This window comes from Mizuhopecten yessoensis, unplaced genomic scaffold (assembly GCF_002113885.1).
Source record: "Mizuhopecten yessoensis strain PY_sf001 unplaced genomic scaffold, ASM211388v2 scaffold3349, whole genome shotgun sequence".
Lineage (NCBI taxonomy): Eukaryota > Metazoa > Mollusca > Bivalvia > Pectinida > Pectinidae > Mizuhopecten > Mizuhopecten yessoensis.
The window spans coordinates 225,707-252,668 of record NW_018405000.1 but is presented as its reverse complement, the minus strand read 5'-3'; the positions used below and the strand labels follow the sequence as shown (position 1 = coordinate 252,668).

General features: G+C 37.0%; 1 protein-coding gene across 8 annotated transcripts in view; it reads left to right on the top strand.

Moving 5' to 3' along the window:
• LOC110447417 (A-kinase anchor protein 13-like) overlaps positions 1-25,958 on the top strand; it is a 232,534-nt gene extending 206,576 nt beyond the window's left edge. For all 8 annotated transcript variants that reach the window (XM_021493096.1, XM_021493091.1, XM_021493094.1 and 5 more), the window contains 21 exons: positions 1,522-1,578; positions 3,706-3,755; positions 4,832-4,923; positions 6,118-6,169; positions 6,457-6,509; positions 7,538-7,717; positions 8,014-8,139; positions 8,482-8,599; positions 8,759-8,925; positions 9,633-9,714; positions 10,276-10,361; positions 10,877-11,072; positions 11,353-11,433; positions 11,808-11,908; positions 13,949-14,012; positions 15,321-15,616; positions 15,812-15,985; positions 23,608-23,757; positions 24,110-24,226; positions 24,440-25,350; positions 25,580-25,958. In XM_021493096.1, coding sequence (XP_021348771.1) covers positions 1,522-1,578; positions 3,706-3,755; positions 4,832-4,923; positions 6,118-6,169; positions 6,457-6,509; positions 7,538-7,717; positions 8,014-8,139; positions 8,482-8,599; positions 8,759-8,925; positions 9,633-9,714; positions 10,276-10,361; positions 10,877-11,072; positions 11,353-11,433; positions 11,808-11,908; positions 13,949-14,012; positions 15,321-15,616; positions 15,812-15,985; positions 23,608-23,757; positions 24,110-24,226; positions 24,440-25,342 — 3,145 coding nt within the window. In that variant the 3' untranslated portion in view covers positions 25,343-25,350; positions 25,580-25,958. The remainder of the gene's footprint in view (positions 1-1,521; positions 1,579-3,705; positions 3,756-4,831; positions 4,924-6,117; positions 6,170-6,456; positions 6,510-7,537; positions 7,718-8,013; positions 8,140-8,481; positions 8,600-8,758; positions 8,926-9,632; positions 9,715-10,275; positions 10,362-10,876; positions 11,073-11,352; positions 11,434-11,807; positions 11,909-13,948; positions 14,013-15,320; positions 15,617-15,811; positions 15,986-23,607; positions 23,758-24,109; positions 24,227-24,439; positions 25,351-25,579) is intronic.
• Positions 25,959-26,962: the final 1,004 nt, after the last annotated feature.

The window sequence follows — 26,962 nt, the reverse complement described above, 5'->3', positions numbered from 1 at the left end:
AAAGAGATGAATGCACATATGCTTCCAGGATGGCCTTGGGGACTGCCCCACCCTTGGAGACTTAACCCCTGGGTCATAACTTTGAAATGGTTAAGATCCCCACCCCAAAACTATATATACAATTGTTGGGCATAAAGAGACAAATGCAGTCATGATATTAGAATTGACCCCAGGGTTTGCCCCACCCTTGCAGACTTAACCCCTGGGTCATAACTTTGAAACGGTTGAAATCCCCACCCCAAAACTATATATGCAAATGCTGGGCAAAAAGAGACAAATGCAGTCATGATATTAGAATTGATCCTGGGGTCTGGCCACAACCGTAGGGACCTAGTTTCTGCGTCACAGCTTGGAAACAGTTAAGATCCCCACCCCATAACCATACATAAAATTGCTGGGCATGAAAAATTGAATACAGATATATATGCTACAAGGATTGGCCTTGGGGTCTGGCATGCATATTCCCTTGGATCTCATTTGGAGAATATTCTGCCATGATTGCTTAGATATCAAGGTGAGCGATACAGGCCCTATGGACCTCTTGTTTTAATTTGTCGATTGCAATTCATGAGTTTATTTGTCCATTACTGCAATTCATTAGTAAGTCTCTATAGAATGAAAAAGTGTTTAAATTCAGTTTATGAGTCCGTGAGTCCAATATGATGTTCTTTACAACCCTGTTCTAGGCCTCTACCATACGTTTACATGTAGAAAGAGATGCACAAACTTCCGGTCCCTGTTTATGTGTTTCCTGTTGTTTTCCGATGATGTCATTTCTTAGGTTACAACACTTACATATTACAGAATACAGATTCAGATGTGATTAAAATGTTTAAAAGCTGCATGTATAAACCATGGGCCTATAGCTTAAGTGTTTGTCAATTTGCAAGCTTTAAATGGCAGCAGAATATACATGTATAAGTAGGTATTGCTCAGCAGCTTGTGTTTGTAAATAAAATCTGATTCTAACAGTTGATTGGTTATCATGCTGGTAGATTGTTGTAATAGTAATTTTGTGACATTTCTCAGAAACAAGACATATATATAAAGGAAAGTCAATGCAAAAAATAATTATATAATGCAATTGAAGATATATAAGGTCACTTAAAATGTAAATGGCAAGGTCACTTAGAACGTTATATAATGTATGACATGATCAGATGAGCTTATTCACGCTGATCAGGACAAAATAATTATGATTTATTTGTAAGGATCTGCTATCACTTTTAACAGCATGTTGACCATTCATTTATACTAACCTGTATCAGATCTACCAAACAGCATGTCATACTATAAGATTTACGATACAGCATGAGAACAGTATACGCATGACTTTTTATCCTGATAGAATGACAATGTGTGTATATTTGATATTTTCACTAATTAAAAACAAAATAATTTTGTAATCTGGACTGTTGCCAATAATAATTGTTGTATGCTGAAATGATGAAATGATGTCTGTTGTAATTTGCTATCTATTTTATGACCTTTTGACCATTTTTTGACCTTTGACCTTTTTAGTAAGCCAATCAGTGAAGATGGGGACCCTTTCCTCTCCGGGCAGGAGTCAGGGTCAAAGTAAGTATATCTGTATCAATATAATCTTGAAGTGTAAGGAAATGTCATTATGGTAGGGCAGAGGCTGAAGTTGGTAGGGGAGGGGAGGCAGATGAAGATATGTAATCAGAAAGGAGGCGGGGGGGGGGGGGGGGGGGATTAAAATATAGTAGAAGGTGTAACCATGTTTAATTCAACAATGTCGAGGCTTTCTTAAAAGGACGGTGCATGGTCAGATTTGAATTAGATCTAATGCATCATCAAAATACAAACCTTCTCTGCACCCTTAGAATATGTCATGACGAATAGAGTGAGGCATGTTAAGCTATTTGATGCGTTTCAGACGGAATAAACTGCCCAATCGCTAGGCTGATACCTGTCCGTTGAAGTTGATAAATGAGCTACCCCAAATTCAGATTAATTAATTCTTGTATCATCCGCAAGAAGTTGAATACAAAGCCTTCAATTTTGTCATTTTGATATTTCAAGGGTATAAAAGAAGACGTGTATATTGAGAACGGAACCATTAGATTTAGAAGATTGATCAAAAAGGGTGTTGTCTTTTGGCAGCATGAAAGAGGCAGATTGGCATCTTTCTTCAGCCATCAAAAAGGGGAGGTTGAGGTCTTCTTGAAGCCATTTAAAGAATCAAATTGGGGCCTTTTAAACAGGGTTAAGGGACTTGTAAAACAGTTAACTAGCTGTCAAAATTCTGCAGTTTCTGGCAGAAAGTTTAATTCAGACAATTTTGAATCCAGCAAAAATAGATCAAAGACTTGTAAATGTAATCATTACTGTAGAATAGAATCGCGGGAAACTTCCTACACAGATAATACTATTTACACTAAACGAGAGGGAGACAGAATTATTAGTCGTTACAAAGGATGCAGTGTCAAGATGCTGAATTTACACACAGTCATTATCCTAAAAATACGTTGGTATAATGGAGACCACGGGGATATCTTGTCACAAGTAGTTATCCACTTGCTTCATCTTATATAAATAAAATAAACCTGCTAAACCTGCTAAATATAAGTTGAAGAACAGACGTTGTTTATTATCTAGTCACTGGGTAGACAACCAAATAAACAGATGGTGTACTGTGTTGGCTGTGTACTGACGGGACTAGACTCCTACAGTACATTATTGTAATTGTAAAACAGATATACACGCCAACATTAAGTAGCCAACACAGAATCAAAGATTAGATTGTGTTCCTAGAATAGAACGTAACTCATTCACGGGTCACATGATGTAACTGTCCATTCATAAATGTAGATCATGTATACCTAGCCATGATGATGTGGGTACCACTCTGATCGTCTGGCACCAGACCATCACGAGTGTATTTAACAGAGAGGAATTTGTTATAATTATACGCTAAGATCTAAATTTAAGAATTTATACAATTTTATTATGTAATATCAATACCAATGTAGAACAAATTTCACTCATCAGTGTTTTGAGGAGTATCAAGTTGTCATTTGGAAAAGCGGTGTGTATGTATCTTGATGTAACTGACAGCATACATGTGAACTTGACTTATCAGTATATGTACTCTCAGGTGACACAAAGGTACCTATAGGGATATATTGCTATGTTTGCTTATTTTAAATATATATATCTGTGTGTCAATTCTGACTACTGTTGCACTTATGGACTAAAGTGAAAGTAAACACTGACCACTGGTGTGGAGGTGGACACTAATGGACAGAGTGACCTCAAGACTTTGAGGTCAACTGGAAATGTTGTTGCTGACCTTTTATAGTACATTGAAACGTCAATAAACACCTCACTGGTTGAGCTATAGGATTGTGTATTCATTTATCATTTTGTTACGGTAACATCCAAAAGTCAAGGTCATCTTTGGTGCCTGATATTCACACCCTAGGGCGATGTCAGGCGACTTTTATATTTTTGTTGGAGTTAAAGACGGCACTTCTAAAACAATCATTTGTTGAGATTTTGGAATATCTATATGACCAAAGTTTTTCCATGATCATGTTGAAAAGATAACTTTGACAATTAGAGGTTCTATAACGTATTGGAAATCAGTTTTGTGATGGCATAGAATGAGCTGAAGGTGTAACCTGGTTGTAGTCATGGTAACATAAGTATGTTGATTAATAAAATATGTTTTTTTCACAGTATTGGGGAAACAATATCCGAGTCACTGGAATCTCTGGATGAAACGGATGGTGAGTAATTATAATATAAAGATCTGCAGAGAGAAAATTCTGTTAAATAATCAGTATAGACTTATTATTTTAACATCTGCAAAAAATAATAATTGAAAGATGAATAATTTCATGAATATTTATATAGAATATTGATTGAGCAGTGTGTTCTTTATGTTATTCAGATGAAAGGGTAAAAACCGAAAATAATCTTTTTATGAATCATGTAATAGTATGATGAAACAGATGCTAGCTGTTAATAGATTTTAATTTTATGTAATTTATAGATTCACACATTGCTGGTAATTAATGTCATATGTCAGTCTAGTCACGACTTCTGTTCACGATGTCATGTACAGTCTAGTCACGACATCTGTTCACGATGTCATGTACAGTCTAATCACGACTTCTGTTCACGATGTCATATACAGTCTAGTCACGACTTCTGTTGACGATGTTATATGTCAGTCTAGTCACGACTTCTGTTCACGATGTCCTGTACCGTCTAGTCACGATTTCTGTTCACGATGTCATGTACAGTCTAGTCATGACTTCTGTTCACGATGTCATGTACAGTCTAATCACGACTTCTGTTCACGATGTCATGTACAGTCTTAACACGACTTCTGTTCACGATGTCATATACAGTCTAGTCACGACTTCTGTTCACGATGTCATATACAGTCTAGTCACGACTTCTGTTCACGTTGTCATGTACAGTCTAGTCACGACTTCTGTTCCCGATGTCATGTACAGTCTAGTCACTACTTCTGTTCACGATGTCATGTACAGTCTAGTCATGACTTCTGTTCACGATGTCATGTACAGTCTAGTCACGACATCTGTTCACGATGTCATGTACAGTCTAATCACGACTTCTGTTCACGATGTCATATACAGTCTAGTCACGACTTCTGTTCACGATGTCATGTACAGTCTAGTCACGACTTCTGTTCACGATGTCATATACTCAAGTGATAACTTCTGTACAACTTATTAGGTCATTCTAGCAACAATATATGCACATTATGTCAGTCTAGTCAGACGATTCAATTGTCACACACTTTTAGCTATGTACTGCTATGTTTATTTGACAGCACCTTCCGAAGTTAATGATAATTACGACGACGAGCTTCTGATGCTCCGATACGATGAGGAAGAAACGTGGAGTGGCTCAATTGATAGGAAAGTAAGTGTAAAGCAGGTTGGTTGTACAAGTGTCATATTCATTGTGCTTACACTCCTTTCGATATATCTCTGGATGCAGTCGGGGATACAAGCTTTAATAATTTAGATACATATCAAAAAAAATATTCCATAAAACTAATTGCAAGAGTTTCTCACTTTGTAAAATGTAATGAATTCATGTTTGAAATGAAGCTGAAATCACTTTAAACCTTATTTCAATAGTTAAAAAATGTTTTGTTGAATTATGACATGAAAAATGTTCTATAAAATCAGAGATGCAGTTATTAAATTTATGTCGGCAAGAATTTTACTGCATGCTTTTTGATAAAAAAATATCTGATCTGAGCTATAAACATGTGTTTGATAACCTAATCAGTACTTGTTAATATAAACACAATAGATGACAATTGACAGATTACTTATGATTTCTTATCAATTAGTTCATAAAACTATAAATATCCCACAGATTGACAGAACTTAGGGTGTTCCAGGATTAACCTTGAGTGTGAGAAATAGCTTTCCAATTAGTGTGGGAATACTGAATATAATGTTTTGTATTAACAAGCAGGTGTAATTACCTACTGATTAACCTATTCACTCCTTAAGTCACATTTGAATCTTACCAAATCAAAGACTAGGAAAGTCCAGTTTAAAACTGTAGGGGTGAATGAGTTAACCTACACAGGTAGATTATCACACCTGGGCTGAACAGTTAGACACAGGTAGATCAAAGAGGTGATCACCAGGTATGTTTACCTGTGAGCAGCAGTAAGACAGGCTTTGTTGTTCTGTACAGGTGTTTGTACACTAATTACAACACAGTAATCACACATCACCTGTTACCATACCTAGACAATCAGTTCAAGGTCAAAGTTCATGTTGTTATTTCTACAGCTGTGATATGACATTTTTGGCTTCCTACCAACATTATACCTGTGCCATTGAAAGGAGAGACATGTACTTTAGTTTACTTCAACTATGAGAATATATTTAGTGATATAGATCAAAATCATATTGTTTGGAATAAGTCAAACTTATAAAATGTTGGATGCGGACCCTTCTAAAATGGTACGTATCAAAGTTCTTGGTGTAGTGATCATGATATATTAAGTTTGAACAAAGTTTGAACCAATCTGTAGTTATATTATTTACTACAGGCCTTTCCTTATCAGATTCATCTTTGTTTCATTTTCAGGTGATCAAGAAAATGAGTCACAAAGATATTAAGCGTCAAGATACAATATGGGGTAAGTGTTATTGAAATATTGAAATGTATAACTTATTGAAATGTATGACTTATTGAAATGTATATTTAGAAGGTCATTTAATGGAGGAACATGCATATACATGGTCCTGATTTGGCAGTGATATATATAAAATGTCATTCTCAACGATCCATCTTACTGTACGTACGACAGTGATTTATTGAAAAGAACAGTAATGAATTACAAAAGATAAATTGTGTTCTAACGATACATATGTATCTGTTATATCCACACATTATTGGTTGTTAATGTTTATTATCTACTTACAGAGTTGATACAGACAGAACGACACCACTGCAGACGGTTAAAGATCTTACAAAGGGTGAGGGTCAACATTAAACTCTAGTCCGTTATATACAACTGTATGGCAACTGTTACTAATGTATGGTAAACTTCCCTACATATATATATATAAGGTATAAGATAGATACTAACCTCCATGGCTTCAGCAACATTACAGATCATTATCATATTGCTTGTTTGCTGCGCTGCCATTAAAAGTTAAGATCTTGTCTTTAAAAATAACATCCGCGAACCTGACATTTCATGGAGCTGTCACGTTTGAAAAGAAAACCATACTTTCTGGACTTTTATGAAAACCTAATAAAAATCAACAAAACAAAAATCGAATAATAATAATTATTCACAGTGTAAAAGATCAGCAGGTCTATAGACCTGGATTCCAACCAGAGACTTCCAATTGTTTTAATTTCACACTTACCAACTGAGCTAGTTACATACTCCAAGGAAGTCCTCTGGCCCAACTATGTGATAGTTCTCTCACTCCAAGGAAGTCTCTCAAGAACAGAATCTCAAAAACGGAATTAAGGGGAGGTTTGTGTATATATACACAAAAAAAACAGAGTGCAGAGGGACAGAGATCCTAAAATTAAAATCACATTTTACAATAAATAATAAAAACCAGGACCATGCCCTTTGGACAAAGAGATTTATATCAGGCATAAAGTCGATGACTTATAATAAACCGGCTGTTAGCAACCATGTAACTGAAAGTGAACCGTATAATGTAAATTTCTGAAAATGGCAAAATCTCCCTAAAAGGTTAGTGATAGTTGTTGATGATATTAGTAAAATCTCCCTGTAAGGTTAGTGATAGTTGTTGATGATATTAGTTAAATCTCCCTGTAAGGTTAGTGATAGTTGTTGATGATATTAGTGAAATCTCCCTGTAAGGGTAGTGATAGTTGTTGATGATATTAGTGAAATCTCCCTGTAAGGTTAGTGATAGTTGTTGAAGATATTAGTGAAATCTCCCTGTAAGGTTAATGCTTGTCTGTAATTGGCTAAATCTCCACATAAGTTTAATAATGGCTGTCTAATTGTCCACAGATCTACAGCCACACAATACTGGATGAGCTACACATGCCACAGGAGGTGGTAGACCGCCTCTTCCCCAACCTTGATGATCTCATAGAAATTCACCTGACATTCCTCCACAGCCTGCAGGACCTCCAGAACCTCCGACCCGACCACAGTGTCGACCAGATCGGAGAAACCATCGTCAACCAGGTAAAGTAACAGGTTTCCCTACATTTCGCTCTAAATAGCTGACATAATGCTCAGGTCAGACATTGTTTCTCTTCAGGTCAACCTACACAGTTAGGTGAGGCATCATAAAGTATAAATTAAATGACCATACAGGAATAGGTATTTTACTTCAAATTAATTTAGTATGAGATCATAGGTAAATAAAACATCTGTGTTGTATCCTTAACTAGAACCAAGTGGTTGAGGGGAGACAACTTGTGTTATATAGTTATTACTGCCTGTAATATTTGATTAATGGGAGGTAACTCTATTTGTAGTTTGACGGAGAATCTGCTGAGCAGATGAAGGCAGCCTATGGAGGTTTCTGCTGTAGACAGAAGAGCTCAAACCAATATTATAAAGATCTCCTCATGAAGGATCGATCATTTCAAAGTTATATGAAGGTAACAAACAGAACTCAACAACATGGTCCTTACTTAATCTAGGATATTACTTTCTGTATCATATTTACTTGTTAAGCCTATGTAATGAATGCTATTAAAAGTTATGTTAAAATTTAGAAATTTTAATTAATGTTCCTTCAAGCTGTCTGTTCTTGATAACAGAAAAAAAACACTGTTGACATAGATTAGTACAATATATGTTTGTATATATCTAATTATATTAGAAAGTTCATACCAAACTTTCAATTTTTAGAGGTTTGCCCCTTAAAGTTGCCTCTGAATGTAAAATATGCTATTTAAAAAATAATATTCTAAATATGAATTTTATTTTGTTATTTACAGAAGTGCAATAATCATACATTATGTAATAAAAGAGAAATACCTGACTTCCTTCTGGCTGTGACCCAAAGACCCTCCAAATATCTCACCCTCATAGAGGCCATACTTAAAAGTACCAAAGGTAAGATAAGAAAGTTACAACTCACATATCTGCACACAGAGCATTTTAACCCACATCAATATTTAATAGGGCATTATATTTGTATCTTACTACTCATGGAAGTTTTATTTGAGGTTTGCAGAATGGAATGTTTTAAAGTTTACATTTGTTATTTTACAGATAAAAAGGACAGAGAAAACTTAATAAAGGCTTTAAATTTAAGTAGAGATCTCCTACACAGTATAGACGAGCAAGTAAATAAGTACGAACTACTACAACGGCTCGAGGACATCTACAACAAGATGGACCAGAGAGCCGTGGCCATGTACAAGGGCAAGAAATTCAAGGTAAGATAACATCAGGTTAACTAATGTCAAGGTCAGTCAACATCAGGGTAACCAATGTCTAGGTCAGTCAACATCAGGGTTACTAATGTCAAGGTCAGTCAACATCAGGGTAACCAATGTCAAGGTCAGTCAACATCAGGGTAAATAATGTCAAGGTCAGGCAACATCAGGGTAACCAATGTCAAGGTCAGTCAACATCAGGTTAAATAATGTCATGGTCAGGCAACATCAGGGTAACAAATGTCAAGGTCAATTAGAGATGTGGTATATATTTGATCTAAGTGTTCATTTCTGTGAAGATTAATAGTAAAAGGACTTTATAAATCAATAGTGATGTCACTATTTCACACAATGAAATGATATCATGTTATGAGTTTTGTAAGTATGTGTTTATTTTCCTCCTAGTTTTGGTGAAGATTTATTATGACATGATATCATACAGTGTGTATATTTCTCTGAAGTTTTGATTTTTGCTTTATTTGTGACCCAGAAAATGCCTATTAATTAACTTTTTGTTACAGGTAATTAGATTGCTCACTATTACTAAGGTTTTGTAAAAGTTACAGAATTGTTCGAGAGGGGTTGTAATTTGAACCCCAAAAACTAAGGTGTTAGAAGTGCTGGTTTTGGCCTTACACTTTGTTTTTGATGTTGACAGAGGTCTGATATTATAGCCAATGGTCACACTCTGTTTTTGATGTTGACAGAGGTCTGATATTATAGCCAATGGAAGGTGCCTTTTACATGAAGGGTCAGTCCAGCTGAAGAATGCTCGCGGTAAAGTGACAGGTAAGTCATATTGAGTTCATTGTTGTAAGTCAGTGTGGAGCATTTAGTCTGCCAATGTCAGCTGTTTGTTTAAAGTCAGTTAAAAGAATGTTGACCTTAGTCTTACTACAATATAAAGAGGAAATTACTTTTATTTAATGAATTAATATCAGTTTTATTTTCTCATGAGATTTTTTTCACAAGCAAAAAAAATAATAAAAAAAAATCACCCAACAAGTTAAACTAAAAACCGGTATTCGTCGAGTTACAAAAAGAATCAGTTTGTTAAATTAACTTTTTCAAATAACAAACATGTTACTGAAAGTGACAGAGCTCATCATCAGGGGAACATCTAACAGCATAGCACCGGTCCATTACATTATAACTCCACAATTAAAATCACAAGCATTTCTCACTCTTGTTATTTTATCATTAAATACTACTCTCTGATTGACAAGATTACTGTGACAGAAATGTTTGTCTCGGGAAAGTTTTTATTTCATAGATTTAAGTATCAAGAAAAGTTTAATTTATGAGAATACTTAGTAAACTGTTTATCTCATAAATGTTTCTAAATTCCAGAAGCAATACTGGTGGTCCTCTCAGACCTTGTCTTCTTCATGCAGGAGGCAAACGGCAAATACAACTTCTTTTCCCAGGATAGTAAGGTAAGCTTCCATTACCAGGTCTGTGCTTCCACTTAGTGTAATGGCCTATACATTTGTCAAACCTAATCATAAGATCACCTGTATTACCCATTCACCCCCTAAAGTCACATTTGAACCTTACCAAATCAAAGACTGGGCAAGTCCAGTTTAAATATGAAGGGGTGAATGAGTTAAGAGACCCTTGTACTGATTTCATTGTGAACTGAAGTTACTGAACCATTGTTAAGAGACCAGCTGTGTTAAGAAACCTTTTTTATGGACTTCCTGAGTGTGTGGTCTCTTTATACAGGTTTGGTTGCATGCTTAGGAAACTAGACAATATGCTTGAAAATATCTGTCTGCAGAATCAGAATCTATTCTTTATGAATCAAATCAGCTCCATGCTGATGAACTAATCAGGCTGTGTATTACCTGACACATTTTGACAAACAGTCTTAAAATCATAACATTGACTAACTAGACTAATCCTTTCCTACCTCCTATGTAATATGCTGTAAACATCTTCTGTATTACAGTCCAGTGTGATCCCCCTGTTCCAACTGCTGGTCAGAGAGAAGGGAGACACACGGGCGGACAATAAGGGTATTTACCTCATCAGTCAGAACAAACAAAACCCGGAGATGTACGAAATCATCTGTAGCAATAATAACTACCGTCGTAACTGGATAGACATGCTGAGACAGGCCACAGACGGCTGTCCTCCAGAGGAAGGTATGTGATGATATGTCTACCGTGGAACTACATCAATGTAGATTATGACTACTTATTGTACTTATTTTTGACCAACTTTTAAGAAAAATACACTATAACATTGTCAGTAGTGGTTCGATATTGCTGGCCTTTAAATATGGAAATAAAGAGATGATTTAACATCATTAATATGAACCTGTCTTTCCATCACTGCTCCTGGGATTTATTGGTTTGCTTCTGTATGATGTTTAATGCTTTGTTTAAGATCTGTGTTGCTATAAGATGTGATATTATGTTTTAGTGGAGGAAGTTCCAAATGAAGAGGATGAAGAACAGAGACGACTAATGGACGCAAGGTCAGCCAAAGTCAAAGACATCATAGGTAAGACACCAACAGGGAGAAACAACTTCATTTATCACCTCCACAATTGCCACGAAGAAGGTTATTTAGTTAAATTATCTTTCACAGTAGAAATATATAAAAAGATTGATAGACAAGTTAACACAATTTCTAGTCATTTAAGAGACTTCGAAATATTTCACTTTTATATAAACAGGATTTTTTAAATACTTTGCATAAATCAGTGGATTTTGTTTAATTATTGGGAACTTGTAGGAAAATATTTTTAAATCATTTGCTTGAATTTTTTTTTTAAATATAATGAATATTTATTTTTCATCTCAATAGAGGTATTGTGATTTGAGTTCACTTCTCCCTCAGATGTTGTATCAGTAACACTTGTTATCATTGTACAGAACAACTCCACCAAAAGGACCGCGAGATCAAAAGTTGCTGTGATGTCAAAAATAAACTGATGCTGGAACTCCTGGAGATGTACAGCTGGAGAGTGGAAAGGGTAAGTATTGGCTAGTGGTCATCTGAGGGTGGACAGTAAGTACTGGTCAGTGGTCATCTGAGGGTGGACAGTAAATACTGGCTAGTGGTCATCTGAGGGTGGACAGTAAATACTGACCAGTGGTCATCTGAGGGTGGACAGTAAATACTGGCCAGTGGTCATCAAAGGGTGGACAGTAAGTACTGGCTAGTGGTCATCAGAGGGTGGACAGTAAGTACTGGCCAGTGGTCATCTGATTGTAGACAGTAAGTACTGGCCAGTGATCATCTGAGTGTGACAGTCACTGGCCAGTGGTCATCTGATTGTGACAGTTACTTGGTAGTGGTCATCTGATTGTGACAGTTACTTGGTAGTGGTCATCTGATTGTGACAGTTACTTGGTAGTGGTCATCTGATTGTGACAGTAAGTACTGGCTAGTGGTCATCTGATTGTGACAGTTAATGGCTAGTGGTCATCTGATTGTGACAGTTACTGGCCAGTGGTCATTTGATTGTGACAGTTACTTGGTAGTGGTCATCTGATTGTGACAGTTACTTGGTAGTTGTCATCTGATTGTGACAGTTACTTGGTAGTAGTCATCTGATTGGGATAGTTACTTGGTAGTGGTCATCTGATTGTGAAGGTTACTGGCCAGTGGTCATCTGATTGCGACAGTTACTGGCTAGTGGTCATCTGATTGTGACAGTTAATGGCTAGTGGGCATCTGATTGTGACAGTTACTGGCCAGTGGTCATCTGATTGTGACAGTTACTGGCTAGGGGTCATCTGATTGTGATAGTTACTTGGTAGTGGTCATCTGATTGTGATAGTTACTTGGTAGTGGTCATCTGATTGTGATAGTTACTTGGTAGTGGTCATCTGATTGTGATAGTTACTTGGTAGTGGTCATCTGATTGTGACAGTTACTGGCTAGTGGGCATCTGATTGTGACAGTTACTTGGCAGTAGTCATCTGATTGTGATAGTTACTTGGTAGTGGTCATCTGATTGTGATAGTTACTGGCTAGTGGTCATCCGATTGTGATAGTTACTTGGTAGTAGTCATCTGATTGTGACAGTTACTGGCTAGAGGTCATCTGATTGTGACAGTTACTTGGTAGTAGTCATCTGAGTGTGACAGTCACTGGCCAGTGGTCATCTGATTGTGACAGTTACTTGGTAGTGGCCATCTGATTGTGATAGTTACTGGCTAGTGGTCATCTGATTGTGACAGTTACGTGGTAGTAGTCATCTGATTGTGACAATTACTTGGTAGTAGTCAGCTGATTGTGACAATTACTTGGTAGTAGTCATCTGATTGTGAAGGTTACTGGCCAGTGGTCATCTGATTGTGATAGTTACTGGCAAGTGGTCATCTGATTGTGACAGTTACTTGGTAGTGGTCATCTGATTGTGATAGTTACTTGGTAGTGGTCATCTGATTGTGAAGGTTACTGGCCAGTGGTCATCTGATTGCGACAGTTACTGGCTAGTGGTCATCTGATTGTGACAATTACTGGCTAGTGGTCATCTGATTGTGACAGTTACGTGGTAGTAGTCATCTGATTGTGACAATTACTTGGTAGTAGTCATCTGATTGTGATAGTTACTTGGTAGTAGTCATCTGAAGGTGGAGTGTACTGCCTAATTGGTGTGTTAGGCAAATCTACTAATTAATCATCTGTGGTGATTATTTACGTGTAAGGGGAGGCAACCCACACTTACTTTCATGACCTTAAGCAGTAAGTTGTAAACTATAAAACATAGAAATACACAAACTGTTGCAACTGGTGCTGCAGAGCTATTTTGTCTAGGAAAGATTACATCACTTTTATGTCTCCATATGATTAACATTTAAATACTTCGTGTGAAAAGTTCTCCATAACTATTTATAAAATTATTCATGTAATATTGTCCAGAATACATGGGTATTATTTAAGTTCATCAGATAATTCGGATTTTCATCAGACTTAAACATGTGTATGTGATATGGTGGAATGTGTTTGATAATAACGTGCACACTGACCATGTATCTAAAACGTACTTTTCTATCTACCACAGAAGGGAGCAGCAGAGGAGGACAGCACTGAACACATGGACGCACTCCAGACAGCTATACAGGAAGGTAAGGGGCATAACTCTAATATTACCGTGGATATCTTTTGATTGTATTTGAAAATTTATAATGAAAAATGTGATAGTATGATAGCAGAATATAGAAATAAAATATTCTTTTACTTATTATTAAAAAGAAGAAACAAAATTGAAAGGTACAAAATTGAAAGATAACTTTTTCAGATTAGTTAAATAATATCTTGATGTATTAGTGATACATCTTTCACAATGTGTCAAGTTGTAAGTGTTACCATAATGTCTTGATGATGTGTCAGTTTGTAAAGGTTATTGCATGGTTTTCGAGTAACAAGGGATTTATTACACCCGAGCGAAGCGAGGGTGTAATAAGTCCCGAGTGACGAGAAATCATGCAATAACTGGCTTACTGCATGCTTCCCAACTCGAACAAAACAGACAAATTGAGTAAAAAATGTTCACCTGGACAATCTTTTTACCTACCCTACACTGCAGATAATTTACATGTACCTGTCTGAGTGAGTACTAATCAGAACCAGGTAAGTTTGTCTTTATTCTCAATAGCCCAGTCTGAGTTTATCCTTCATAATGGATACAAGTGTTTTTGCATTACTATATCCAGCTCCAGTGTCGGGGAAGGTTTTTTTTTTTTAGATTATTTTATTAACCTCGAGTCAACTGAAAAAGTCGGGGACGGTAAGGAGTGTCTGTTCAACTATTAGAACAAAATACGGGAAACAATGTTGAATTTCTGACTACATTTTCAGTTAAATTTTCAAGATGTGGCAAACGTACAGGATATTGAAACCATTTTCATACATACAATGTAAAGGTGTATCAATCTCTAAGGAATTCCAGTTCTTTCAATGAATGGTATATTTGAATTGTATAAAGAAATAGCTCCTAAATATTATAAACTTTTCCAGGAAATGCTTATCCTCTCACGTGATAAGGAAATCAATAACGTAGCCAACTCAGTAATTTTGTTTGTTTGTTTTTCAATCATGAAATTACCATTATTAACTTCTTCTTTTTTTTCTTTTCTAAATGTGTCAATTAAGTTTATCCTTTCCACTGTATTGACTTCATCGTTACTTACTTATTGATTATCTCCCCTTTCTTACAATTTGTGACCACAGTCCACTGGGCACACCGGGTCCCCTTTCATGGTCATGTAATCATGATTGGCCATGAAAGGGGATTATGTGTGCAGTGGACTGTGGTAGCAAGTGATTTATTGCCCACAGTTTTCCATTGTGAGAGGTGGGAAGTACGCAGTAAAACTGGATATTATGCTTACAAGACAAAACAGTTCTTTTGAAATCATGCTTTGTAATTGTAGTATCGGCCACGGCGTCACGCCTCACTAACATGCTACAGGGATCAGGGTCACACCTGAGCCGACATGTGAGTAGTGTTGGGGAACATGTTAGCTCTGGGTTCTCACTCACACCCCTACCAAAGAGAGCAGAGACCTTCGCAGGCTTCGACTCCTCATTTGATAACCCGAAGGGTTGTGTTCCAAAGAAGAAGTATCTGGCTGAACTTCAGGACTTGGAAGGTCGCAGTGGAAGTCCTCAAAATGTGGACAGTGACCCAGAAATGTGTCATATCCCAGAACCCTCAGCGTATGAAAAGGTAAGGGAGTGAGAAACTTTCAAAAATGTTGTTATCAATTAAATGTAGTAAATCTTTAAATGGTTCAAAGTATCTGATTCTGACTGTCACGTAAGAGTTGCTGCCCTTCCATCATTTTTCATTAAGTTATGTCTTCTTTACTGATTTCCAAATTGTTGAATACAAGCAGTAATGTTTGGTTTCCCTTGTTCCCAGACTGTGGAAGCAGACGATTCCCTGGACAGTTCCCGGCAATACGATCATTACAGTCATAGTGATGCGGGATCTCTGGGCGATATCTCCGGCTCCTCCACGCAGTCCAATATAATTCACGGAGAAAACCACCTAGCCTCCATCACCCAGCTGGCTCGCTCCCTACACAGCATAGTGGTACGTCCTCTTTATTTTAAATAAGTCTGGAGTGGTCTACTCAGCAAGGCCTACAGGTACATCCACTGTACTAGACCCTCATGTAATACCTTCACAACAGAGGACCAAAAAAGATGAATTTTTAGTTCTCTGGGTTAGTTATAGAGATGATAGACATGGATCAGACATTTTGTCAAGTTTAGCTTGTAATCACATCTGTGGTTTTACTATGTTTTTATTGAGAACTTGATTTTGTTTTTTGTCATAAATTAAGAAAAATCCACACAGGTATAATTCACACAGGTATAATCCACACCAATATTTTGCACCAATTTTACCAATAAAGGTAGGGTGATGTCATGTCTAATTAACAAACAGAGCATTTGATGATTGACATGTCAGCTATAATTACAAGGTCAAGGCCAGTCGTACATCTAAGTATTCTATTACACAGGAAGTATGTGCCCGGCCATTGATAATCAATAATGTGGGGGTTTCAATACTATAAGTTATAATTGTAAATAGTCTAAATCATTCCTATCTGACCAACTCATGTGTACTGAATCACTTGTCACTTAACATGCTACTGTCTGATAATTACAAGTTTCTGTCTAAACAACATTGGATGATGACTCAGACATGAACATGTAATCCACTTTATAAAACAAAAGCACCTCGGGGAATTCTTTCAATATGTTTTTGTTTGATATACTCCCTAGAATAATAATATGTTGGGCTGCTGCCCTTCTTCAGTCTCACAGAGGTAAACCTGTCTAGATCTTTGTCATATCCATCTTGAATTGTTGGTCCATGACAACACATCCTTAAGTTACCCTAACTGTTAATAGGATGCTCCTTCCCATACACCAAGCATGTACAACAAATGACGGCGTCATGGATGGTATAACGTCATAGACCCGACTACACTATAACCAAGGTGTTTAATCCTTATGTGTCCTTACCTACAGTTGACGGTCATGGATGGTATAACGTCATAGATCAGACTACACTATAACCCAGGTGCTTAATCCTTGTGTGTACTTACCTACAGTTGACGGTCATGGATGGTATAACGTCATAGACCAGACTACACTATAACCAAGGTGTTTAATCCTTGTGTATCCTTACCTACAGTTGACGGTCATGGATGGTATAACGGCATAGACCCGACTACACTATAACCAAGGTGTTTAATCCTTCTGTGTCCTTACCTACAGTTGACGGTCGTGGATGGTATAACGTCATAGACCAGACTACACTATAACCAAGGTGTTTAATCCTTCTGTATCCTTACCTACAGTTGACGGTCATGGATGGTATAACGTCGTAGACCAGACTACACTATAACCAAGGTGTTTTATCCTTGTGTGTACTAACCTACAGTTGACGGTCATGGATGGGATAACGTCATAGACCAGACTACACTATAACCAAGGTGTTTAACCCTTCTGTATCCTTACCTACAGTTGACGGTCCTGGATGGTATAACGTCATAGACCCGACTACACTATAACCAAGGTGTTTAATCCTTTTGTTCTTACCTACAGTTGACGGTCATGGATGGGATAACGTCATAGACCAGACTACACTATAACCAAGGGGTTTAATCCTTGTGTGTCCTTACCTACAGTTGACGGTCATGGATGGGATAACGTCATAGACCAGACTACACTATAACCAAGGTGTTCAATCCTTCTGTATCCTTACCTACAGTTGACGGTCCTGGATGGTATAACGTCATAGACCCGACTACACTATAACCAAGGTGTTTAATCATTATGTTCTTACCTACAGTTGACGGTCATGGATGGGATAACGTCATAGACCAGACTACACTATAACCAAGGTGTTTAATCCTTGTGTGTCCTTACCTACAGTTGACGGTCATGGATGGTATAAGGATGCTTTTGTAGCATGATCCGATGTCTGATATTAATTCTTGATTTGATGAATGGTGTGTATTAATTAGATCAGATATGCCATTCTGAAGGTTACTAACATCAGTTACAACTACCGCTACACAACTAGACCAGGTCTACAAATCCCCAGTTAATTCTTGGCCTAAAATTTTACCTGAAAATATTACACTTTATCTGATTAATAACCGTCTCACCTGTAATTATAGGGCTATCATTACTGAGTTTCTCTATCGTGTAAAAGCTTCCTAGGTCAGCTTCTTTACAGTCCAGGATGACATTTGACCCGTTACCATGCCAGAGTATTTGTTGTGTTATTACTATTTCAATAGTTCATTGTTGTGAGACATTGTAATGATTTATAGTGTAACAAAGTGTTTTACAAGTCCTGTCTTGGTGTTTTATTTCGTTTTGTTAGACATCATTAATATGGCCAATTTTTCACCTCTAGTCTCTGACAAAATAAAATCAGTGAAATAATTCATTTGAAAAAGTTTTGAAATAAGTTAAATGTCCAAATATTCTTAGAACCCAGGTGTCAGCCTAGGAGACAGTGGCCTGGGCCCTATCGTGTGTCATGGAGGACACACCACCTGTACAGGCGACACAGCATTTGGCACCCCCTCTTAAATAGCCTGGTCACATTTTACTGGGGGTGTTGAGTCACCCTTCACATCACATCACAGTAGTGAAAACAGAGATTTGCAACATTTATACGATTAATTCTTCACACAGGTAGGACCCAGGATAAAATAACAAAGACATCCAATTAGAGATAAAGATGACAAGTTTATACCATAATGCTGCTGCACTGTGCACATTGTCATTTGTAATGTATTTCCCTGTGTCATCAGACATTAATTTGTGTCATTGTGACCCCCCAACACATATTTTGATCAGTATCCACTTATCACACAAGATGGCAGGGCCAACAAAGGCTCAGACTAGGTTTCATCGCATTCCTCTGTCTAATACCCTTGTTCAGTAAGTGTCAGGCTGGCACTCATAAATGGAGCGTCACTTGAATTGGAAATTTAAAAAATCTATCAATATTATAAATATATCTGAATTAGTTTTTTAGACTCTGTGTAATCATATGTCGGTGGATTAGAATTTCTGCATTCTCATGGTTAAAATTTCGATGACATGTATTCTGCAAGCCCTAGTCGGTGTGGGGCGGTGATTAAGATGAGGATACCCGGGTAACTGATGTTTTAATCCAATAATAACAAAATTGACAGTAACATAGCGGAATGCTGTAAAAATATCTTCATTGCTGTATGTGAAATGTCAAAAAAATGTTGAAATTATCACATAATTTGCTGGATGATATCAAAAACTTCAATTAACTTAACGTACATGTAGTTGGTGCCACACCCTGTAATGTGTAACCCCTGATTAAAAGAGGTGGTGTCTGTGAAAGCTGATAACACCCCCTGTAAGGTGTAGTCCTAATAAAGAACAACCCTGTTGTGGTTGAAAGCTGGCAGAAAGATAAGGCCACACATCACCAGATGATGAGTCAGGCAGAAGCTGAGGGGTACTTTGTGTCCTTATGGACAAAGGTCAGCTCTTTGGCAGATAGAACCCTAGTCTGTAGTACTAGGATCTACCACACAGCTCAAAAATCTGAGTCACCCAATACACAAAACACACCGAAGGGGTTACCCAACACACATTTGTCGTGTCAGGATCATGAAAAATGATGCCTCAAAAACAAATTAGCTTTATGGAAATGCACGTGAAAAAAAAGTGATGAAGTAATTGATAATCAAAGCCAGTAGTAATTGAAGTTATATGTAGATGTTAAAGGATGTCATTAGCAACCATACCTGTTGTTGATGGGAAGTTACATGTATTAGACGTTAAAGATAATTACCCAACCCAGTTTATATATAGACCTCACAGAAGGACATCCTGTTGAATACTTAACCCGCTTTAGGAGTTATAAAAGGACTGTCATCACTTTGCACTCTAAGTCACACAAACTTTAAAGCTGTGAGACTCCCTCTGTTCTCTGTTATTTTGCACCAAGCTGCGGTTTGACCAACGCAGTTTTGCAGAAATGGCCTCTAGAATTTGATTGGATCTGTTTTTTAGGCTTTGTTTCTGGCTGTGCACCAAATGACTTGTAACTATCAATTAGGTGTGTTTTGACGGTACATTTGTCACAAGGGAGGCAGAACCTGTCCAGGCAATACGAGAGCTAAAACATCGAGAGCTAAAACATCGTTAACAAGTACAGTTAGATATTACTTTCATGATCCCTTTGACATAAAATCCATTACATGTATAATGTAAAAAAAGTGTTAGCATTCAGACAAGTGAAATGAATTCACTCATGAAAGAAAACAAAAACACATTAGGTGAAATGGCTTCTATGTGGGCTGAAAACACCTTGTAAACTGTATAGCACTCTTCTCTCCAACCATTGTCCAGCTGGCGACCCACTCGTTATCAAAGTAAGTTTGGGACTGTCCCCTTTCACTTGATGGGGGAGTTATGAAAAATAAGTCTTTTGAAATGAAAAAAAATATTAAGCAAATCTGGGTGTAAGTTTAACTGACAGAAAGTCTTTCCCACACTGTAAGTCCTGGTTATTGATACTGTAGGTCCTTCTCCAACACTCCCTGTCCTGGCATCAAATTACACTACCGGTTCTGTGGTGTCCAAGACAATACTGTTCAACACAAACTTCTGTTATGTACCAAAATCTACAGTTTTGTTGGTTTTCCAGAAACCATTAATATTTTATTGACATAGTTTCACTCTGATTGCTTGTGGTGGAAGATTGTACCAATAAAATAGTTTTTAAAAATGTTGGAATACAAAGGAAATTTTCAGTGAAAGATCCTCTTATTAAAGAGGAAAACATGTCTCTGTTACTTAGAGGCACAATAACACTTACCAATATATCAAGGTCACGGCAAGACCAGATTGGAAATCATTGGGTTTGCTTCATCATTAAGATCAGAATGTTGAGATCCTTATTAAAGACAGAAATTAAACATTTATACATAAAATGTATGCGAGATGCACACCAAGGTTGCCAGACATTGTGTGACAGAGACGTCTGTGAAAGTAGGATATGAACGCCTGAGGAGGAGACTGACAGGGATGTGCCCTCCTCGTTTAGGATAGAATACACACTGTAGACGTTATATGAATCCCGTATATTAAAAAGAGATCACAATAGCCACTTAATGATGAGATCCCTGCAGGCTACTAAACATGGCCCCAGTGTCTGTGGGAGGACATTGTATACCAATGTCTCCATAACCACCCTCCCTCCTGAGAAAACACTACAAGCAGATGTATTATGATATCTGTTGTTACATTTAAAATGATATGCTAGAAGTGGTCTAAGGATATCTGAAAGTGAAAAACAACATGTCTGGCAACCACGAATCCAACACGTCTGGCAAACATGAATCCAACATATCTCCTTTGTTTTTCTCTTTTATCTGATTTTTTCCCCCTAACTATGAAAGTCTTAAAATTGTATGGGGTTTTTTTTGACAATTTTCACTTTTCATCCTTTTCCAAGAAACATCTATATATTTCATATACTGTAAAACACTTCATAATTCCATAATTTATATATATATCATATACTGTAAAACACTTCATAATTCCATAATTTATACAAAAACAAATTCCATGTGCTGTTATTGAGTTAAAAAAAACCAATGAAAGTAATTTAACACAGCAAAGAGGAATTTTAAAGGAATGAAGTCATCAAAATGATATTATAGGTCATTTTACATAGCTACACACAGGTGTTACACTCCTCAGAGTTTGTGTAACTCAATATTTGGATGTACAATAGTACTCAGGCTGCTGGTAGACTTGACAATCCAGCGTTGTAACGGGTACAACATCTGAGAGAAGCATTGTATTGTTCAGTTTTACATTTCCGTGTTGGAATACCGATCAGACATATTCAGTCCATATTGGTTCAGATTCAGGTTACTTAAGTGAGGCTGTGCTAGGAATGTCTGAAAACTTGCACCTGTTAATGCCGTCTTTGTGCACTTGAGTAAAATGTTGATGTTTTTGTGAGAGAATTTGTAGGTATTGAATTATAAAGTTGTAGTGAAATATTTGATATAGCACTTCATGTACTGTCAACTGATATATCTTACTTAATGTACTGTCAACTGATATATCTTACTTCATGTACTGTCAACTGATATATCTTACTTAATGAACTTGGAGCATTCTGCTTTATCATTTGGTAACATTGTTCATTTCTGCATGAAAAAAAATGAACTTGTTTCTCAATACGGTGGCTGCATTAAAACATGTGTGCATCTAACTTGTAATTATGTAATAGATGAAATATTTAGATCGGAGGGACTAGGTACGAAGTAAATGGCCTATTCACCAAGATTGATGATTATAAAATACGGTGACCAATGAACAGCCGTCTTGTTAAATTTCAATTAGTGCTAAATGTCACTTTTCAAATACAAAATTTATTTAGATAATTCAGAAGTAAAAAATATGTAACTTATTTCTGTCCTGAAGAATTAAAGTACACCATTTTATATGAAGTGAGAAAAAGGATTGATAATAAATGTTGAGTTATTTATCATTGTGACACTATGAATAGAAATCTTAGCTGTTGCATACGGATACTGTCTCCACAGAATAAGCGTGTCTGTGTATTCACTTATCTAAAGTACAGCACACACATTTATCTATATTGTGTGACTCAAATCCATTTGTCATGTTGGCTATTTTTTCCTACACCAAAACTTTCAAGTGAAACAAATCTGCAGGTGATGTGTAATCAGGTTGAAATGTCAATGAGACAAAGGTTCAGGGTGATACCTGTGTGCTTAAAATACCATCTGTATAGGTGGGAGGGGGGGGGGGGGGGGGGGGGGGGGTAGAGGAGTTACTCTTCTATCACTCTCTATTAACACTGCTCATCTTCCCTCTGTAGCTATCATACAGGCTACAGTAGCAGTGAGCGGTGAGCTAGGGTTATATATGGAGATACCTGAGAGCTGTGCTTTGTGTTAGAGGTGTGATAGAGATATCCTCTTACAAATGTCATACCTGTCACTTTTATACCTGTCCTCACAGGTGTGCTCTCATCATCATGCACTCTCAGCAGTTGCTGTATTTAGGACTTTTATAAAGTTGGTCTTTATCTATGTGACCCTTCACGCAATCTTTATTGACATGTTTTTCTCGGTTAATGGAGGACAAAACAAAATAACGAAATTGGAAACTAGGAATTTCCTCATCAAAATATTTCAAAATTCATAAACGGATATAAGTCAACAAAGGGACATTCTGGTGACCTTCACAGAGAGTGACCTTGATCACTTCATTTGATCACAGACTAATTGGTTTGGTCAGTCAGAGTTGTCCTTTATGAAATAGGAATGGCCTGGATTTTAACATTGACAACTCAACAGATATTTTTCCTTGAAAAGTGGATGAGACACTCGCGTTCGAAAATGGGGAAAAAAACCATAAGTAGGTTTAGGTACAATTCAGTATCGGGAGTCACTGGTCTTTATAGACAGGTATCTGCTGGTTGACACAGTATCGGGAGTCACTGGTCTTTATAGACAGGTATTTGCTTGTTGACACAGTATCGGTTTACACAGGTGTTTATTAAAGCTGGTTTGTCCGTAGCTGTATCAGCAAACAGCTCAGCTCCTTTTGATTAATATTTACAAATCATTAAATGTGTTGTTGTTTTTACAGCATCTGACAGCCCAACAAGGAACCGCTGTGGAAACTCTCAGAGCTCAACTGGCCGAGGCCAATGAACGTATCAACAAGCTCTCCGCCGAGGTGCACGAACGTAAGGGAGGCTATAGGTACAATCAGCTGGAGGAACTCCGCAATCTCCAGGTGAGAACATACATAAAGGTCACATACAATGTAAAGGTCAAGTACAATGTAAAGGTCATGTACAATGTATAGGTCACATACAATGTATAGGTCACATATGTCGCACCCATGTATGTAGCTCATGCATGCTTACTATGGATCTCATACATACAATAAATAGCTTACACACACATCATTATATAAGTTGGTTGTTTTAATTGGCAACTATGTTCAACTTTTTGCAGATAATTTTTGCAATCTTTTCTTCAGTAATCTTTTTAAATTTTGAATCTTGATATGTTATTGTAACAACTTGATATGGCAGAACATTTAACAGTACTATATATACATGTATCCTTGATTATGTTTGCAGGAAATGGTAAGAAAGGAAAAACAAGCATTTGAAAGAGAGAAGGAACGTGAAAGAAACTATGCAGAACAGGAACGCCAGAATCTGGAGGAGATGAAACAAGCTATAAAACTGGAGGAGGTAAAGAGTGCCGTATTCTGTTATTAGGGGATTTATATATCAATGGAACAAATGAGAGTTGCTTTTTATAATTAAGACAAACATTACGCTACTTATTTTTTCTTAATTTTAAACATTAAAAAATATTCACATTTAGTATAGTTCAAGAAACAACAGGTATGATATATGTTACAGAATTCAGTGTCGATAATTGAACTATGGTGTTTATTACAGGACAAAATGGAGAGTGAGCGTCTTGAGTTTGCGGCAGAGATTCAGTCACAGAAGGAGGACCTTCGACAAGACAAGGAGCGTTACCAGGCCCAGATAGTGTTGTGGGAAAGTCAGCTGAAGAAGGACGGACACTCTAGTGCTCCTGGTGTGTCTCAGCTTAGCTCCTCTGAGTCTCGGGACACCCACTCGGACTTTGGTCAAGTTACCAAAAGAGACAATTCGCCGAGCAGTGCTCAGGCAAATCATAGACGGTCTGCTTCGGCAGACTTCTGTCAAATGATTGAAAATGACATGGACAGACTTCGACAGGGAAATATGAAAACTTCCCGTCGTGAAGTGACAGCCAGCCGCAGTGATTCGCGGGCTGGTATGTCATCTAGTGCTAGTAAAAAGAACCTGCCCGAACATTTGTTAAGTGCTAAAAATGAACAGAAGGTGTCTGGAATCAAAGTGCAACAACAGCTTCCAACACGTAGTGGACTAAGTACAGGACAGGGTTCCTCTAGCAGCCTGATGGGTAAGGGCAGCAGCAGTGTGCAGCAGGTTTTACCGTTTAAGCTGGCTGCTAGTGGCAGTAACAATTCTGTAAACAGTGTCGGTGGTGCCGCGGGACACCCAAACAACAGTGCTAGTCAAAAATCGTACCACTCACGGACAAACATGACGTCAAGCAAACAGTCGTCATCGTCATCTCTGTCCCGCATTATGAAGTTAGCGGAGCCTGGCTCTAACAAGTGCAGATCATCCAGTCTGACCTCTGTCCCTAGTCTGTTGCTTGGCGACAAAGGTCACACACACAAGTCAGCTTCTGTTGACATCCCTAACTCGGGAGCTCCACAAGGGACAGCTCAGGGAAAGACAGACCAGTCATCTGAGAAGACAGATGATGAAATATATTGCTAGAAATTTGGGTATGTATATTTACTGAGGTTGTGGATTTCTGATAAGATTTGTAAGTCATACCAACATTGCGGTATTTGTAAAATAATTTCACAGATTTATTCTTGATCATAAATGATATTTGTTGTAGGATGATAATGATTGTTTGACAAATACAAGTACTTTCACATTCTGTAGTGTATTACTATTTATTTCTGCATGAATAATTGAACTCACCGGAATGTATGTTTTGTTTTTCAGTTGTTCTTGTTAGAGGATCAAGTATTCCAGCAATACTGAGGTTGTTAGAAAAGCTCCAAGCTTTTCTCTGAATGACTGCGTTTCGCCGTTAAAAGCAGAGTCTTCTCAGAGGGCATTTATAGGTCATGACCTTATGAAGTGTTTATCAAAGTTCAAGGTCATCCAAATGCTATAAATACTCAGCTGTAGCAAATATTAAAGAAAAATGGTCTGTCGAAATGAACATTGAGCAAAAGCAACACCAAAAATTACACATGACCAAAAATTGTGCAAATCATCGGAAACAGAAGTATGAAATATTGTTTCTTTTGAATTTGGCACGACATCACAATCTCAAATAAATCTAGAGGAACCAGCAGACAGTGTTAGCAGACAGTGTTAGCAGAAAGTGAACATTAACAAGGGCATTGGACGTATACCCAAACAAGGACTTAATGGACATACCTATATATGGACGTATACCCAAACAAGGACTTAATGGACATACCTATATATGGACGTATACCCAAACAAGGACTTAATGGACATACCTATATATGGACGTTACCCAATTAGAGAATGCAGGACATGACTCGTTGGGGATTTGTTAATTCAGGAATTTACGCTGAATGGCAAATTATTTTTTGTTTTTCTCCCTGTTGCCTTGCCCCTAATAGATCTTATGTTTGTTTCCCTGTTAGTTGTTTACTTGTAAGGTAATTAATGCTGTATAGGTCAGCTATACTAGGTATTTATTCAGACAAGTTGGACTGTATCAATGTACAAAATCATATTGGAATATATTTAACAGAAATACTTATGATTTTGTTTGATTTAACAAAAATTGGCAAAAAAAAGAAAGAAAAGTGATCTCATTTGATATATATCACCGATATTTGTCCCTAAGTTTGTGTGTTCTCTACAACTCATCTGTGTTCTCTACGACTCTCTGGCTGCGATTGGTTTGGTTTTAAATTTATCAAAAAAATAATTATTTTTCATTAAATTCTTTAAAATGTCAAAATCGTTTGATAAGAAATAATTTAGACTGTTATTGATCTGTTTGTGATAGAAAACTTGTATCGATCAAAGAACAAAACAAATTTCTAATTGGCCACATTTATTGAAAAAAGTCTGATGTAAAACAATTAGATAATTCGGTCATGTCACCAGACAAAATTCAGCAGAAATCTTGAATGATCTCCTTGTTAACTTGATGATGGGGTCGTCCTATACACTTACAGATTTGTAGTTTTTAATTGACTATGTAAATGTGCAATAAGTCTACAGGTATATGTCTTGTTGACATTTTTAGCATTTCATTTTGATTATTTGAAGATGTTCCAATAGATATGTGTTCTAGTTATATGGGTGATATTTTTAGAGATATGTACCGTAAAAGAT